This window comes from Phoenix dactylifera, chromosome 12 (genome assembly GCF_051530095.1).
Source record: "Phoenix dactylifera cultivar Ajwa chromosome 12, Ajwa_hap1_PhDact_Kaust_v1.1, whole genome shotgun sequence".
Classification (NCBI taxonomy): domain Eukaryota; kingdom Viridiplantae; phylum Streptophyta; class Magnoliopsida; order Arecales; family Arecaceae; genus Phoenix; species Phoenix dactylifera.
Window position 1 is genome coordinate 6,418,207 of NC_143201.1, and position 15,826 is coordinate 6,434,032.

A 15,826-nucleotide genomic window follows, 5' to 3' on the forward strand; every position below is an offset into this window, starting at 1 on the left:
TCAAAGTGAAGGGACTCTTGGGTCGATCTCTTGGCTTTATAATATAAATAGTTTCGAGCCCATGAATCAATTTGTTTATCGACTGGTTTGGTTAGGTACACTTTGAACCGGTTGGTTTGGCACGATTTGCCAATCCCTAGTCTAAACTCTAAAGTCTTTTAATTTTCACAAGTATTGTGACTTCGAAAAAGAGTAAATGAAAATATAGGTACATGTGAAATGGAAAAAGGAAGAAATATGTGAAAGAATAGTAAAGGAAGGAAAGTCAGAGAAATGGTGAGGAAGCATGCCAGCTGAATTGAGAAAATGAGAATGGTGAATTTCTGGGCAATATTGCATGTTGGGTCATTGAATAGGTGATAGCTAAAAGGTGATGGATAGTTCAGTGGTAGCAATATTCAAGGGATGATGGATGTTTAGGACATGCAAACCATCTGACTCACAAGGTTCTAATTATCCATTTTAGCTTTTAGATATTGTAAAACACTGAAAGAATGATTGAATGTTGAGCAAACATTGAAGACCTCTTCACAATTTCCTAAGCAATAATCTGTAAAAGAAAGTTATTTTTATTTATAGAGAATCTTAATGGTAAAGCAAAGTCAAAGTGCTTGAACAATTCTGCACCCAAAGATACAAGATTAGTCGGAGACAAGGTCAAGCAGTTCGGCCCGTATTGAGGCGATCCAGTGGCGGATTGGATTGGTTCATCTTTTATTTTTTTGGATCCGATTTCGAACCGGCCGGAATCGGTCCTGAACGCATAGGAACCGGTCTCGAACCGGTAGGAACCAGTCACAGCGGGCTGGAACCGGTTGCAAACTGTCTGGACTTAGTTTGAACCGGCCGGTTCCATGCTGAACTGGTGTGAACCGTCCGGTTCACACCGAGTCGGACCAGTTCCGAACCGCCCTCCACCCCCTCTCTTTTGTTTTAAAGACTGGTCAGGAGTGCCTGAGAAGTTTTTCAAGCCTTCCCAACCTATCCGAATATGTTTTCTTCCTCATAGTGAAAAATATGCTGATTTAGCACGATTGAAGGAGAATTCAATCCTAAATAAGGTATGCTTCCTCATAGTGAAAAATATGTTGATTTAGCACGATTGAAGGAGAATTCAATCCTAAATAAGGTATGCTTCCTCTCTCCATCTCATTTCTTTGTTTTCGACGTTAAAAAATATCTTGAAATTTGCAAAATAAGGAGAGATTATACTAATTTTTTTTGATTTTGGCTTTATTTTATGATGTGTTGTAGATCATGGATGATTTACATGATGACATAAAAATTTTTAAAATATTTTTTTAGATTAAAAATAGTAATAAAAAAAATTAAAAAATATAAAATTAAAAACATATTTAGGAGCATGTAAGCTACTCTCTAGCTAAATTTGGTATCCATTTATTTAAGTTTTGATGCAGTCATGCACATATTGGCTTAGGTCTAAATTTGAAAAAATTGAGAAATAAGTAGCCTTTGATGCATGCCTATGAGCTTAGAAATATATGTGTAGCATCCATAATCAGGTTCTACATGGATCTAAGCTCAAATTAATTTTTTAAAATATTTATATTTAAAAATTATTTTTTAATTTAAAAAATAATTAAAAATATATAATTAATTCTAAAAATTATGAAAAATTAGCAGTACGTAATACATTTCAGAAGTACTTTCAGAAGTAAAACATATTTCTTTTGAATTTATGGTATTTAAATATATATTTTAATTAAAAATTATTAAAAATATATAAATGACAGTTCTGGTGGCCATGGATCTGCTGGTCTGAGAGCGAGTAGAAGACATGAGACTATCGTTTATGAGACAGCCGCAATTGCAGAGTGGTCTTCGATTTACCGGTGAGTCTTAGTTTACACATGTTACACAGGATAGCGATCATAGTATACGATTTGGTAGATTCTACAAGGATATGACTGCATGTAGGAGACGGGTTCCTCGAAGTCATTTAGGAGGATACGATGCAGCTACAGATAACCTTGCATGTGGAGTAGAATGCATAGATGTATCAGGTTTTGAGTCGTATATTGGATTTTGTTACCTACAATTGCAGGCAGCCTATGATCCATGCAAATAGGGATATGGATATGGTGCATTTGAGAGGCATCGTCTTCCAGTGTTAGCCATGGAATTTCATCCACATTTGATGATGATGATCAGCCAAAGGGGGAAAAGAAATTGGTTTAGGGATCTGAAGTCATGATTAAGAGGAACCAGCCAATGATTGGGAGGACTCGGACTTATCCTTCAACGGATCCAGGTTTCTGACTTCTCTTCCAACAGATCTCTCTCTCTTTATGCTAATTCTTCTTCTCCTCTTTCTCCTTGTCCTCCTTTTTCTTCCTCCCCCTCCTCTCTCTCCTTGCTGTTGGAGTTGTTGCTATTGCTGCCCTGCTGCTAGTGCTGCTATTCCTTCTCCTTCCCCTTCCTACTGCTGGAGTTGCTGCCACTGCCGCCCTACTGCCGGTCTTCCTCCTCTTCTTGTTCTTCCTTCTCCTCCCTTACCCTGCTGCTGGAGCTTCTTCTACTACTGCCAGTGCTGCTGTTCCTCCTCCTCCTCCTTCTCCTTCTCCTTTTTATTCTTCGTCCCTTTCCTGCAGCCAGAGCTGTTGCTACTGTTGCTCTGCTGTCCCTCTTCCTCCTCCTCCTGTGTCAGCTATTGCTGCAACTGCAGTTGCAGGCCTCCATCTAGAACAGAAGCAGAAATAGCTGTTGCTATTGTTGCTCTTCCTTTTTCCCCTGCCTTTCTTCTTTCTCGCTTCATCAAGGTGCATACCTTGCATTGCTTTTTGCGCCTAGGCTTCAAGGCACCTTGATATTGATATTTTTTGTATGTATATTGCTATATTTGTGCCTTGCTTCGTCAAGGCGCGTAGGCTCCAAGAGATCTTGGCACCTTTATGCATCTAGAGTCTTTTGCAACTTTGTACTTCAAGAGACTTTGATATTGATATTTTTATAAAGATATTGGTATCTTTGCACCTTGCTTTGTGCCTTGCGCCTAGACTCCCATAGACATTGGCGCCTTTGTGCGCCTTGAGCCTTTGACATATTTGTCATATCCTAGGTTTACTTCTATATTTAATTCTAGTTCTCAACATTGACAATTGACAGTATTTTCATGGCTGGTGTTTTTGCTTTGAACTGACAAATTTCTAATTTCAGAACAATATCTGGCTAATTAGAACCAATATGAATACAGGTTAAATAATAAAAGCCAATACTATATAGTTTGGTCTATGCTTTAGAGGTTAACAAATGACGTAGATAGTTCAATGCCCATGAATTAGGAATCTTTTTCAGATGACAAACCTTATTATAGATCCAAGTAGTCATACCTGATTTGCATTCCATATGAGAAACAATAATGGCCTTTATGCATCTTTGGGGCAACGACCTCTGTGCTCAATCTAAGATAACACTCTTAGGAAAACAACTACCAAAATGGTAATATTGGCCCAAGCTTCCGTGTCAAAGATGGGGTTTCTACTTTGCCAGGCCTAACAGTTGCTTATCCCATCATTCAGAGATAACCCCTAAAGGAAGATGACAACAAGTAATCTTCTTTGCATGGGTTAAACTTGTGAATCTACCAGGCTTATCCTAATCTTGAACAAAAGTCAACCTAAATATGCCTTCTCGCCCATTTCTTCAATGAGCATTGAAAGCTGTTATTTAGACTCAACTACATATGTTACTGCGAGGAATTATCTCTTTATTTCGATTCTGACCAAAAAATTTTAAAACTTGGATAAAATCCATTTCCAGATATTTGGCTTAAACAGAAAATCAAGTAGCTTATCCTCCTGTGCAGTTATGCTTGGGACCACCAAATGAGTGTTGCCATGTTTTTGTCTCTTGCATAAGAAAAAACAGGAAGACAGAACTCTTAACAACTTTAGCTAGAGCCACTAAGAAACTAATTTTAAAAATCCAGTAAAAAAGTACCAAGGAACTTGATCCCAAAAAAAAAAATTCTTGTCTATTTTCTTACTTTTTGGGGAAAAAGGAGTAAAGTCTGGTTTGCTTAGTAATACATATAAATACTCCTTTGCTAGATGGGTCTTTCTCTGGTTAAACAAACTTTCAAACCCACCTGGTTAATTTGCATTTTGAGTCGTAGAAAACTCCTGTTGGTTGATTTATCTCACATGGCAAGTTGGAAGTCTGATGCTGCTTTCCATTGCCAATTCTTAAAATGATGAAAATTTTCTTGGTTTATTGTATCCTTAAGTCCGTCACTATGTAAGTTACACGACTATTTCAGTTTTATGTGATGTTTTTATTTTCCAACTGTTGGCTGATGAAAACTCATGTTTCATAAGATCCTTATGACCATCCATAATTCCATATGAACTGTTTCAATTATCAGCATTAGAATAAGTCAGGTGTTTCAAGGTTTATAGTGTCAAGAAACTCAGTAGCGAGTATACCCTTTAAATAAGAAAGAATGGTGAATCAAGGAGTCATCCCAAATTTTTAAGGCTTGCTGGATATCATACTGAACTGACGGTGCAGAATCCTTTTTGAGTTCAACATATTCTATTCCAGTGGTTTGTGCATATATTTCTGATTACTCATGGCCCTACTTACATGTGCTACATGTTTGGAGTTACGGAATCCCTATAGTATATTTACACATTGAAGGTTATTACCTTACCCATTGAAAGCTGTTACTTCTATGCATGGATGGTTATGATGTTCTGCGTGTTGAGGTGTTAATCTTGATTGGGTACTTTGAACTTTGGCCATACTCTTTTGAAGAACTCCCTTTTATTCTCCTCCAAGTTCTTTTTGATGTAAAAATTTAGAACACCAACCAAAACTTTATAATGTGTGTTTGAGCGAGTACTTTTGAACTCACGTTAATATTGTGCATCTCTGGACTACTCTGCAGGTCCCAACTGATATATCCTCCCAAGATAAACTTTTCAGAGCTGAGGTATCTTCTAGTTATTTTATGTGTGCTTGATTATCCATATATTGTGTTTAATATCTTTCATTTCTTCTTTGAATGGCACTCTGTTTCTTCCAATATAGTGCTTAAGATTTCTCAATTTTGCTCTATGTGGATAGTAAATGATTGCTGTCCATTTCATTCTGCATACCATTCAATTGCAACATATGACTTTAAATTTGTTTTATCTCATGATTATTTGGGAACAAGGTATGCCGTACCGCTCCGTACCATCCAATACAGGGCGTACCGTACCATACTGGGAGAAAACCAGTATAAAACACACCTTCAAGTCGGTATCGTTTGTAGAGATGCGTATTGGTCTATACTGAGGCGTACCGAGATAAAAATTGAGAAAAATGGTTAGAGAGCTATTTGGCATAGAGGTGTTCCATACTGTACCAAACCGAAGCTCTTGCTAGATATTCCACCTATACATAACATCTGCTTGAAGCTCTTGCTAGATATTTTAGGATATGAACCACAGCATATTGGAGTGGCTTTCCAGGTGCACAAACAAACTGATTGATGATGCTATTGATTAATAATTTGGATGCGTAATCACTTCATTGCTTTAATTATGCAACATTCTTTTGTCTTTTCTCTGGAAAATCCAATAATGATCTTATGATATTGATCAAACTTCTCTGATAATTGGGAGAAAAAACTAGTTCATCTTTAAAACTATTTGTATTTACGGATCCTTTTTATGTAATTTTAGTGTTAGTTAGCATCCTATTTTGAGTAGGACTGCTACTTGAATAATGTAATTCAGTTATATTTTGGTTTATAGAAGTCCTAAAGACAATAAGGCTTAATTTTGTTTAGCATTCTACTTTGAACAGGATTAGTATCTAGTTATCGTAATTCTATATTTTGGTTAATAGAAGTCCTAAAGACATTAAGATTTAGTTTGGAAAGCTTTATATGCCTCTCTCTTTCAGGTTTCATTGGTAATCCAAATTTGTAATTTAAAAAATATTTCAAGAAGTAATGTAGGAGAATAATTAGTAATTATGCTCTGGCAAGATTCAAGTTAGGAAACATGGGAAACTGACTGAATTAATAAACAGAGGACTTTGTAGAGCTGAAAAAGAAACGTTCAAGCTGTATTTTTGACAAAGGAAAACAAAAGAAAGCTAACCACATTCTTCTTTTGTTCTCCTCTGTCTTTGTTTAAAGCTCTCAATCTAATCTCTCTCTCTCTCTCTCTCTCACTCACTCACTCACTCACTCATACATGTCTCCTTCTATACTGTCTTCTACTATTACATAATCTTACGGTTTCTACATTTGTTTATCTTTGGTAGTTTTGTTTCACCTTTCTTAATTATTGAATTTGGCCTACTTTGTGAGTGTCTTCCTACTAAAAAATTCCTACATCTGTTATTATAAATTTGCTTTTTCTTTTCACAATTACAACTTGCTAAAATGCATAATCTTCATCAATTACAACCATATTTTCTTGGTCATTGAAGTCAGACAACAAGGCACAATTTTTTTTTTTTTTTTTTTTGACTCTTTGTCCTTTCCCAGTTTATGTAATATTCTAGCTCTTGGTTTGATACTCAGACAGTATTTCAAGTAGACGTTTGCATTCTTCTGCCTTCCATTTGGATGCTGGGACCATCCAGCTTTGTTTTCTTTTTCACACTATTCATGTAAAGATATTCATAGGTTTGTATAAATAATTGTATATTCAGATTAGATCTCTTTTGTTAGTTTTTAACATTCAGTCACTTGTTCCTATTTAAAATCTCACTATAATAAGAAAAAAAGAATAAATCTTGACACATGGTTATACATTGTAGAATTATGCCTGAAGCTAAAAGGTTTATCAAGTTATAAGCTACTTCAAGGAATAAAAAATCAGTTCATGGAATTATATTATAAATATAATAATTTGTAGGATCAGTGTTATCCAGAATAAAATAAGCATAAAGAACAGTGGCTGAAAACATTTAACAGGTAAAATATTTGAATTAATTATTTCAGGCCATTCAATTTAAGCAGAAAAAAGCAAGGCATAATAATATAAGTGTCTACAAAATAGGTTAAGAAATCATTTTTTTTAAAAGAGAATAAAAAAACAAGAATACAAGGAAAAACATGGTAAAGGGAAAAATAGAACCTTGTAATTATAATGTGAAAGTACAAATTAAAATAAGAATCTCTCTCTCTCTCTCTCTCTCTTCTCACTCACAAATGTTTTCTAAGGACCGGAATGCTTCAACTCCGTATCTATCTTCCTCTTCTGTCTTATTGAGGTAAGGCTTTTTCAAGGTCCCAACAGTCCAATTTATCAAGTAGAGAGCCTAATGTAAGACTGTGTCATCTGTTGTTGGAAACTGGAGGATTTCAAACAAGATTTCTCTTGTTATTTCATGGAGACATGGAGTAGTATGTGGATATATCTTCACAACAGAAATTCCACAGTTATAGGAGAAAATCATTGGCGCAGATGGGTTACAAATACAAATTATGATATGATTCCTTGCTATTGTCATCCAATATAACTACTACCAGTCTAGGCCCTTGGCTTGCCTATGGGGGGAAATAAAAGAGGAGGAGAAAGAGGTAAAGGAGTGACCAAAGGGAAGATGGAGGAGTAATGTCTAGCATGACCAAAGAATCAAATGTAATAAAGGAATGAAGAGAACAAAAATAAACAAGTTATGCATCTTATTTGGTTTGACTAGTCAGCTTTTTATTCTTCTTTTATTCTTATTAGTGTAAAAAGTGATCTGAAACCGTTTGGGTTTTGCTTCAAAATGATGGTGAACTTAAAGGTTTTAAACTGGGGTTTGTGTCAGGAAGTCACCTTACTGTCCTGTTCCAATAATGGAACAATGAACATTGTTTTTATCAAGTGTATAAATCATAAGTGTCAGGACTTTTCCTTTTGTGGTTTTTAAGAGAAAAATGAGTCCTATCTAAATGAATCTAGGGTTGATCCGGTGATTGACAAAGATACATACAAAATTTCGGATAATTAAAATGACACTATAGAAAAAGATGCGTGCTATGAAGAAAGTTAACACAGACATTGCAGGAAATTGATCTAAGAATATCATCGCATAACTGCAAGAAAACTGCTGAGCTGCGAAGGAGTAATATAATTCATAAATTAAGTGAAAGAAGAAGGGGGTAAGAGAGAAATAGAGACAAACTTGGCCTCAAATCGTCAATTTCTTTTACATGAAAAACCAGTCTTTCCATGACTTGTTTTACATGTCATGTAGGGCACCTAATAAGCAAGTAACCTAAGTTTGGACACCCAGAAACCTTTCCTGTAATGCTAAGATTTGGATTCCCAAGGAACCCCATATAAAACACACCTTAACTATGAAAGTCAAATCTTCAATATTTGATGACTTTCAGACCCCAATCCAATAAATACCTAAAATAGGACCACTAGACACCATTCATATCCAAAATGTGACTCTAAAACCCGCAATATGATTGCCTTTACAAAAGATGCAAAAAAATACAATAAATCTCAAGGGAACCAGTTTTCTTCATTACCCATAGTGATCAAATATGTAGTGACCATGAAGGTTCTTGCCCTACCGGAGTGTGTACATGGTAGGGCAAGACTAAGATCATTTAGTGTGAAAAAACGAAGCTACCTCCATAAGGATTATTCACCTAACACAGAATCTCTTCATGCCCAACTTGTGATGTTGATGACTTTTTGTTCGCTGGAAGCTTATTTTACCAATAACTGTCACAATGATGGTAGAGAACACCCAAAAAGTGTTGTTTGGTCAATCCATACACAACTTCATTCCGCATGTTTTTTTGTTTGTGGCTGCAGGAAAATGGAAGTGGATTTGATCTTGGTCCATCTTCTTCTAGAATTTATAGTTCTAACCTTTCAAATGGCTACCAACATAGTCAGCTCATTCCATCCGCAAATGATGAGGAATTCATTGATTATTCATTTGACAGCTTATCAGACATACCATGCAGCATGGAAGATGAAAAAAGGGTAAGTTGGTTAGCTATGATCCAGCTCTGAGTACCAAATTTCTAGCTGCATTGTAATTTACTGTTAATGCTACTATTTGGTGACTAGTCCATGTAATAATGTGTTTTTTAGCACATAGATCTCTTTGGGGCCCTGTGGGACCAGGGAGTTCCAGCTAGGTGCTGCTGCTCTGGAACGGGCATCCGAACACCCGATCTGGGCCGGTGTGGGCTTTTCCCCAAATTCTCCACTTTCCCGCTGGGTTTTGGCTAATTCAGCTGTATCCAGGAGGGCCTTATTTGGGCATTCTCAGATGGGCCATACCCGGAAACTAAATCTTCCATATTTTTCTGAAGAGTTCAGAGCCTTTTCATTGCATTTAAATCATAATCAGCTAATCAGTGTATTTTCTACCTAATATTCCTCCAAGGGTAGTCCAACTTGCTTGTTTCAACAGTCAATGCTTGTGGGTTCTGGAGTGGTAGTTTTGGTGTTAAACCAACTCATAACAGTGAGACTGAGACACAGCCTAAAATCTGCCTGTTGTTATTGAAAGAGGGTGAGGAGAGGGGGGAAGGGGTCATTGCCACTGCATGAAGCAACTACTCAGTGGGCTCCCTGGACTTCGTGATTCTTGTTCTTCTAACTGAAAAAGGAAGTTCATATTTCTTTTGCTTGGGACGCAGATGTTCATGGAAGCAATCATAGAATCCTTGAAGGACCTGGAGATGAGGCAGCCTCAAGATCTTCCATCCAATGTAGGGACTGCAACATCTGTGTCATTGGATGCCACGGATCCTATGACTGCAGACTCTAATGCGCCATTAGAGACAGTAGGGACCTCCAAGCTCGAAAGCAATGAAGATGCCACAAAAGCTTGCACTGCAGGGTCGACTGGGGCATCAGAGGCTGCAGGAAGCTCCACACTGTCAAGTACCAATTTGGACTCAACTGTGGACCCAGCACTCAGCAATCAAGGATCGCATACCATGGAACCAACAAGTGCCAAGACCTCCTCAAGTAGTGATACTGTGTCTGGCACTGCTTGTACTTCAGCGGATGGTAGCAGCTCAATACAGGATGCTGACATGGCAGCCGGAACACGAGCCACATTGATAGTACAGAAGAACCCAGCAAGCCACATCATGGATGGATTGGCACACCGCTGGGGTCTGAAGTTCTTCAGGAGTAACCGATGAGATTGGATGATGATACTGTGGGTTGCCAAATCACTGCTTGTATAATGTAGTGTTACATAGTTTTTGATTTTTTGACAGGTGATTATTGTTATTTTTTCCCTCGTTTGCACAATTTATTTATTATTTGTAAAGGGAAGAAGGAAACTAAGTGTGAACTACTTTAAGCAATGATTCTGTAACGTCTGTGAATATGAACATGGGATTTCTCCAGACCACCACTTTCCCACCCCAACTCGACTCCAAGTAGAATATAAAGTTATAACTACTAAAGCTTGGTTTTCAATTTGCAAGGGCCTCTTTCAATGGTGGCATTCTTTAATCTATCTCCAGTTATCTTGCAAACCAATGTGAAATGAATTACCGACGAACAGAAGAACGTATTAGGACTGGTACCGTTTCAAGTGATTGGAAATTTTTTTGTTCATTTTTGTATGTGGAAATATATATTTTTTTAAACCATTTCTCCCTCCAGCTAGACGGAATGTCTTGCAAGATAGCCTGCACCAATTGTTCAGTGCAATGTAGTTTTGGGCTACAATATCCATAGGTTCCAACGTAGTAGTCCTATGCATGTCTTTATGCTGCAAGGTTTTAGCATGTGGGTGATCGTCTGCGTATCTCCATCCCATTTTTATCTTTTTTTTTTAGCTTTCCTTTTCAAGTTGTGCTTCTCCTATCTTTCCAAAACTGGTAACTCAATCATATGTTTTTTAACCATAAGCAAGAATTTTCTAAATCTATGTTATAACATTTATTATTATTTTTATTTAAATAAATCTCTTATTAAATTTTTTAAAATATAGTCTCACACTTTTTGCTTGTAGTTTTTTTTTTTTTTTTAAAACAAAAAGTATGCGTATTCTCATGCCACATTCTAGTTAAAATATAGGATCAAGTTTATTGTAAACTTACAGATTATTACACCAGTCGGAATTTGGGACATTGAGCATATGGACGGTCACGATCTTGCGGCTTAGGTTCGTTTCTTTCTCCTCGTGGATGTAAGCAGAACCGTCGTCCAGAAATAAATCAACCAACACGAAATCTCAGTCGTCCGATGCGTTACGCAAATCCAACGGTCCATTCCCATCAGAAATTCAAAAATCTAAACGGTATCAACACCCCCCACCTCACCGTTAGAAGTGCTTAGAACTTTCTCGCCATCTCTCTCTCACTCGCTCGCACGCTTAGAAGCTCCGAGGAGGGTTTTCTTCTGTCCCTTGGAAAGATCCGAGGATTTTTTTTCGGGCCACAATGATGGGCGCCCCCGCGATCGATCGAAGCAGCGCCGAAAACAGTGGAAGAGAAATCCAAACCCCTTCAAGAAGTTCAAGGTTTCGATCCTTCAATCCCGAATCCCCTTTCTTTCTTTCGTTGTCTTCTTTTTTTTTTTTGGATTTATCTAAGAATCTTGTAATCTTTTTCAGATCGAACCTTAGAAGCCCTCTCTGATTCCCGGATCAAGGTGTGATGCATCTCCCATCCCTTTCAAATCGAAAAAACATCATTTTTAAAAAGAAAATTAGGTCTGAGTTGCTTGAGATCCGTTCCAGGTTGAACCTTAGAAATTAACTGTTTTTCCGTTTAATGGATTTTGTGGTCGTTTCTTTCTTATATTTAAAATTTCTCTGGACATCAAAAGTTCAAACCCTAGAAGACACATGCTTGATTTCAGAAAATGAAAATTCGAGAGAAAGAGTTGTTCTTGTGAAAAGATACGTTTCTGATTATAATTTTGACTTATGAATTGGGTTTCTTGCTCTCTCTCTCTCAGATTGAGAGCTGAATCCCTCAATTGTCTTCAAAGAGATGGAACAAGAATCAAGCAACCGTATCCAGGTGATTGATCTGCTCTCCTTAGTAACTGGAGCAGCGCAACAGATATTTCTCATTTTTCCTGTTCTTTTATATATTTCAAGTCCTTTTTCTTGAATTCCTTGTCTCATTCCAGATGCTTAAGGATGATGATTGCCTCATTCCATCTCCTATTCTGAAGGGAATTTCCGTTCCTGATCTCTGTTCTACTCTTCAGCTTCTTGGTATATCGACCACTTTCTTTCCTTTTTTTTGAAGGACTGGTAAAGCTTTGGATGATCACCTACGAATCAGAGCAAATTCTAGTCCTCTCTTTTGTGTAGGGTCTAAGTACAATAGTCTGATGAAGAGACACCGCGAACAGAGTGACAAACTTGTAAAACTATGGGCTAATTGTGAAATGCTAAAGAATAAGTACCTGGAGTAGTGCGAGCCTAAATGCGAAACCTTGAAGCAGAAGTTCACAGAACAGTGCGCTGAAAGGAAGCTCCTAAATAATGAACTGATCGAGCTGAAGGGCAACATAAGGGTTTTTTGCAAATGCAGGCCATTAAGCTCAGAAGAGATCTCTAAAGGTTATTCTTCTGTGGTAGAGCTTGACCCATCACAGGATACTGAATTGCAGGTCATCTGTTCAGACTCCTCCAAGAAGCAGTTTAAATTTGATCATGTTTTTGGACCTAAAGATGATCAAGGTAATGTTTCTCTGTAGATGATTAAGATAATGAGTAATCATATGAATCACACGAAATCCTATGGACACGTGAGATGTAAAAGGAATAATTTGAGATTCATTATTGGATTCCTCATGGTTTGTGCACTGTTTCGTGTAGATAGTTTCCATGTATGTTTTTGGTAGAAAGTGATTGGTTATCATAGTCATTCCTCAATTCCTTATTTGTATGAAAAAAGATTACAAAGAAGAAAGAAAAATTACATGCAGCAGATTCTTTGTATAACAAATTAAATCTTCAAATTGCATGTTTTCTTCAGAAACAAAGCCTTGGTCGTCTTTTTAGTTTCAAATGTTCAGTTCAGTTTAGAGTTTTGATCTAATAATTGTTATGTTGTCTTTGCAGAGGCCGTCTTTTTGGAGACCTTGCCAATTGTGAAATAGAGTACTAGATGGGTACAATCTGTGCATTTTTGCATATGGGCAGACAGGTAGCGGGAAGACATTTACGATGGAAGGAACAACAGAGAACCAACATGCTCACAGAAAGTTCATATCTGATTAAGAGAAGTTTTTTTCCTTGGAATACTTGAACAGTTCCTCCAAAGCTTTGTAGTTAACACTCCTATTCTTTGAAGAGAACAGGAGTGTTAACTACAAAGCTTTGGAGAACTGTTCAAGTGTTCTAAGGAAAGAAGCTCCTTAATCAGATATGAACTTTCTGTGAGCATGTTTGAGGTCTATAATGAGAAGATCAGAAATCTACCTATGAAGAAGTAAAAATCCCTTTCTTGTGCTTGAAAATATCATGGAGTGCTTGATTGTTATTTGGACTACAATTCTCTAACCTGAAATAAGATTGTAACTTTATTCTGGTTATATCTTTTAATAAATTTCATGAAGATTGGAAATAAAGCAAGTGGCAGACGCTTTTGGGAAGGGCTTCAAAGCATATCAAGCTCAAGCTCAGCAGCTTTTCTCGAGGATGGACTTCTCCATCCTCGATGTTGATGATGGCTACGCTGATGAAGGTGGCAACCCTGATGGCAGTGAAGGCGGGGATGCCGGCCACAATGAAGGTGCCAATAGGGGTGAGGGCGAAGAATGAAGTTTTTCGCCTCATTATTTTTACTTATTTTTCTTTTTACTCGTGTGACCCTAGCTTGATGTACCTTTTTTTTGTTTGGTCTCTTTTGGGGCTAGTGTAAAAGGTTACAAATTTAATGAAAGCAAAGGGTTTTTCGAGTTCTTGGCTTCGGTTTTTGGCTCCCTTTTATTTGAGTCCAGATCGTCGTGTTGAGCTTAACCTTTCATTGTAGTCTTTTTTGGCTCGATCTCGGACGAGATTAATGTATGTACTGAAAAATAACAGATGCAAAGAAATTTTCTAAAGTACCTAACTGCGACCTTTGCTTGTCATCGTTTATTTTTTTATTTGGGTTTAGGCCGCCTCACCGGACCCTTTTGCTTGTGGAGATCGCCTTGGGCTCCTCGATTGATCTTCTTGGAGTTTAGTTCTTGAAGAATTCTTAGTGAATTCAGTAGGATGTCGGTGCTTTTAGGTTGGAGATTTATGGAGTCTTGCCCCATAAGTATCCCCGTGCTAGAGTTCTAGAGGAAGTCCGAGTAGGCTAGTTCTGCTACTCAGTTGGCACGTCAACCCTTCAGCGCAGCTACTGATCTTCTCATCTCGAGAGTATACTCTCCGCGGCATCTCTGGGATTGGCTGCCTAGAGCAAATTCTAGTGGGCTTGGTCTTCTTATCTCAGGAGTATGCTCCTCGAGGCATCTCTGGGATTGGCTACCTAGAGAAAATTTGAGTGGGCTCGGTCTTCTATCTCAGGAGTATGCTCTCCGAAGCATCTTTAGAGTTAGCTACTAGAGAAAATTCGAATGGGCTCGGTCTTCTCATCTCGAGAGTGTGTTTCCCATGGCATCTCTAGGGTGTCTACCCAAGCTACCAGAGGAAATGTCAATGGGCTCGGTCTTCAAGAGGTCGGCTCCTCCATTCGTCTTCGAAGTATACTGTCGGAGGCATCTCTAGAGTTGGCTACTAGAAAAATTCTGAGTAGGCTCGGTCTTCGGAAGGTTGGCACCTCCGTTCATCTCCAGAGCATGTTCTTGGAGGCATCTCTAGAGTTGGCTAAAAAAAAAATCCGAGTGGGCTCGGTCTTCGAAAGGTCGGTGCCTCCTTTCCTCTCTAGATTAGGGTCTCGGAGAGATCCCAAGAGAGCTCGGTTTAATGAGTCCCCAAGCATCCCCGAGTTGTCTCCTTTATTAGGACCCGGGCATCTCCAGGGTGTCCTAAGTCGATTATAATTGGCACAGGCATTCGATCTGAAAGATAAACATAATGAGAGAATTTTTATTAAAAATAAGTTCAGACTACAATAAGCCTTACTAATAACAGGCAGAAGCTTGCTGCAGTCCTAAGGTCACCAGATCGGGGCGCTGTCGAGGTCTCCCAACCATACGCTGAAGATCTTCAGTTGCCGGATTTCAAGATTCTTCAAAGGCTTGAGTTTGATGATAAGCACCTTGCACTTAGCTTCGCTACTCGTGGCGAAGGATTCGAACCAGGAAACGTACTTTGCTAGGGTCGGTGAGCATAGGACTAGCTTTGCTGCCCCCTGGGCACGATAACCTATCTATGTGCACGATTTATGGCGACTCTGTGGTCGTCTTTTTTGAGAGGTTCAGCTATTTGAGGCACTTGGGGGTCTCGGCAAGTTTGATTGCGATGATGTTGGGCGATTGTCTATCGGTTCTGCCGAGGGCGTACATATTGGTCTTGCCACCCATGCTAGATGAGTACTTCGGTTTCGTCCTTGAGTTGAATGCACTACTCAGTGTCGTGGCCATGGTCTCAGTGGAAGCGGCAGTAATTTTTTTGGCCTCTCTTAGTCATCAGGCCTTCATCAGATGCGGCAGGTGTAGATAGCCTTATCCTACAATTTTCATGAGGATCTGGGCCCACAAAGCAGTAAGAGGGGTGGACCTCCCCAACTTTCGAGGAGGGCTCTTGGGCCGTCACGAGCCCTCCTCGTGCCGAAGTGAGAAACTCCTCAGTTCTCTTTGCTCCTCGCATCTCCTCTTGGTTTACTGGGGGAGTCTTCTGTTAGTAGATTCGTAGCAGGATATCATAGCTTCCTCGGCGTTGATATACTTGTCGGCTCGTGCCAACATTTCAATGAAGTCAA

At 38.5% G+C, this 15,826-nt stretch overlaps 1 protein-coding gene across 4 annotated transcripts in view; it reads left to right on the forward strand.

The window, feature by feature from the left end:
- Nucleotides 1-10,348, forward strand: part of LOC103712341 (uncharacterized) — a 42,539-nt gene extending 32,191 nt beyond the window's left edge. For all 4 annotated transcript variants that reach the window (XM_008798835.6, XM_088708824.2, XM_088708825.2 and 1 more), the window contains 3 exons: nt 4,910-4,954; nt 8,787-8,960; nt 9,626-10,348. In XM_008798835.6, the coding sequence (XP_008797057.3) occupies nt 4,910-4,954; nt 8,787-8,960; nt 9,626-10,138 (732 nt within the window). In that variant the 3' untranslated portion in view covers nt 10,139-10,348. The remainder of the gene's footprint in view (nt 1-4,909; nt 4,955-8,786; nt 8,961-9,625) is intronic.
- Nucleotides 10,349-15,826: the final 5,478 nt, after the last annotated feature.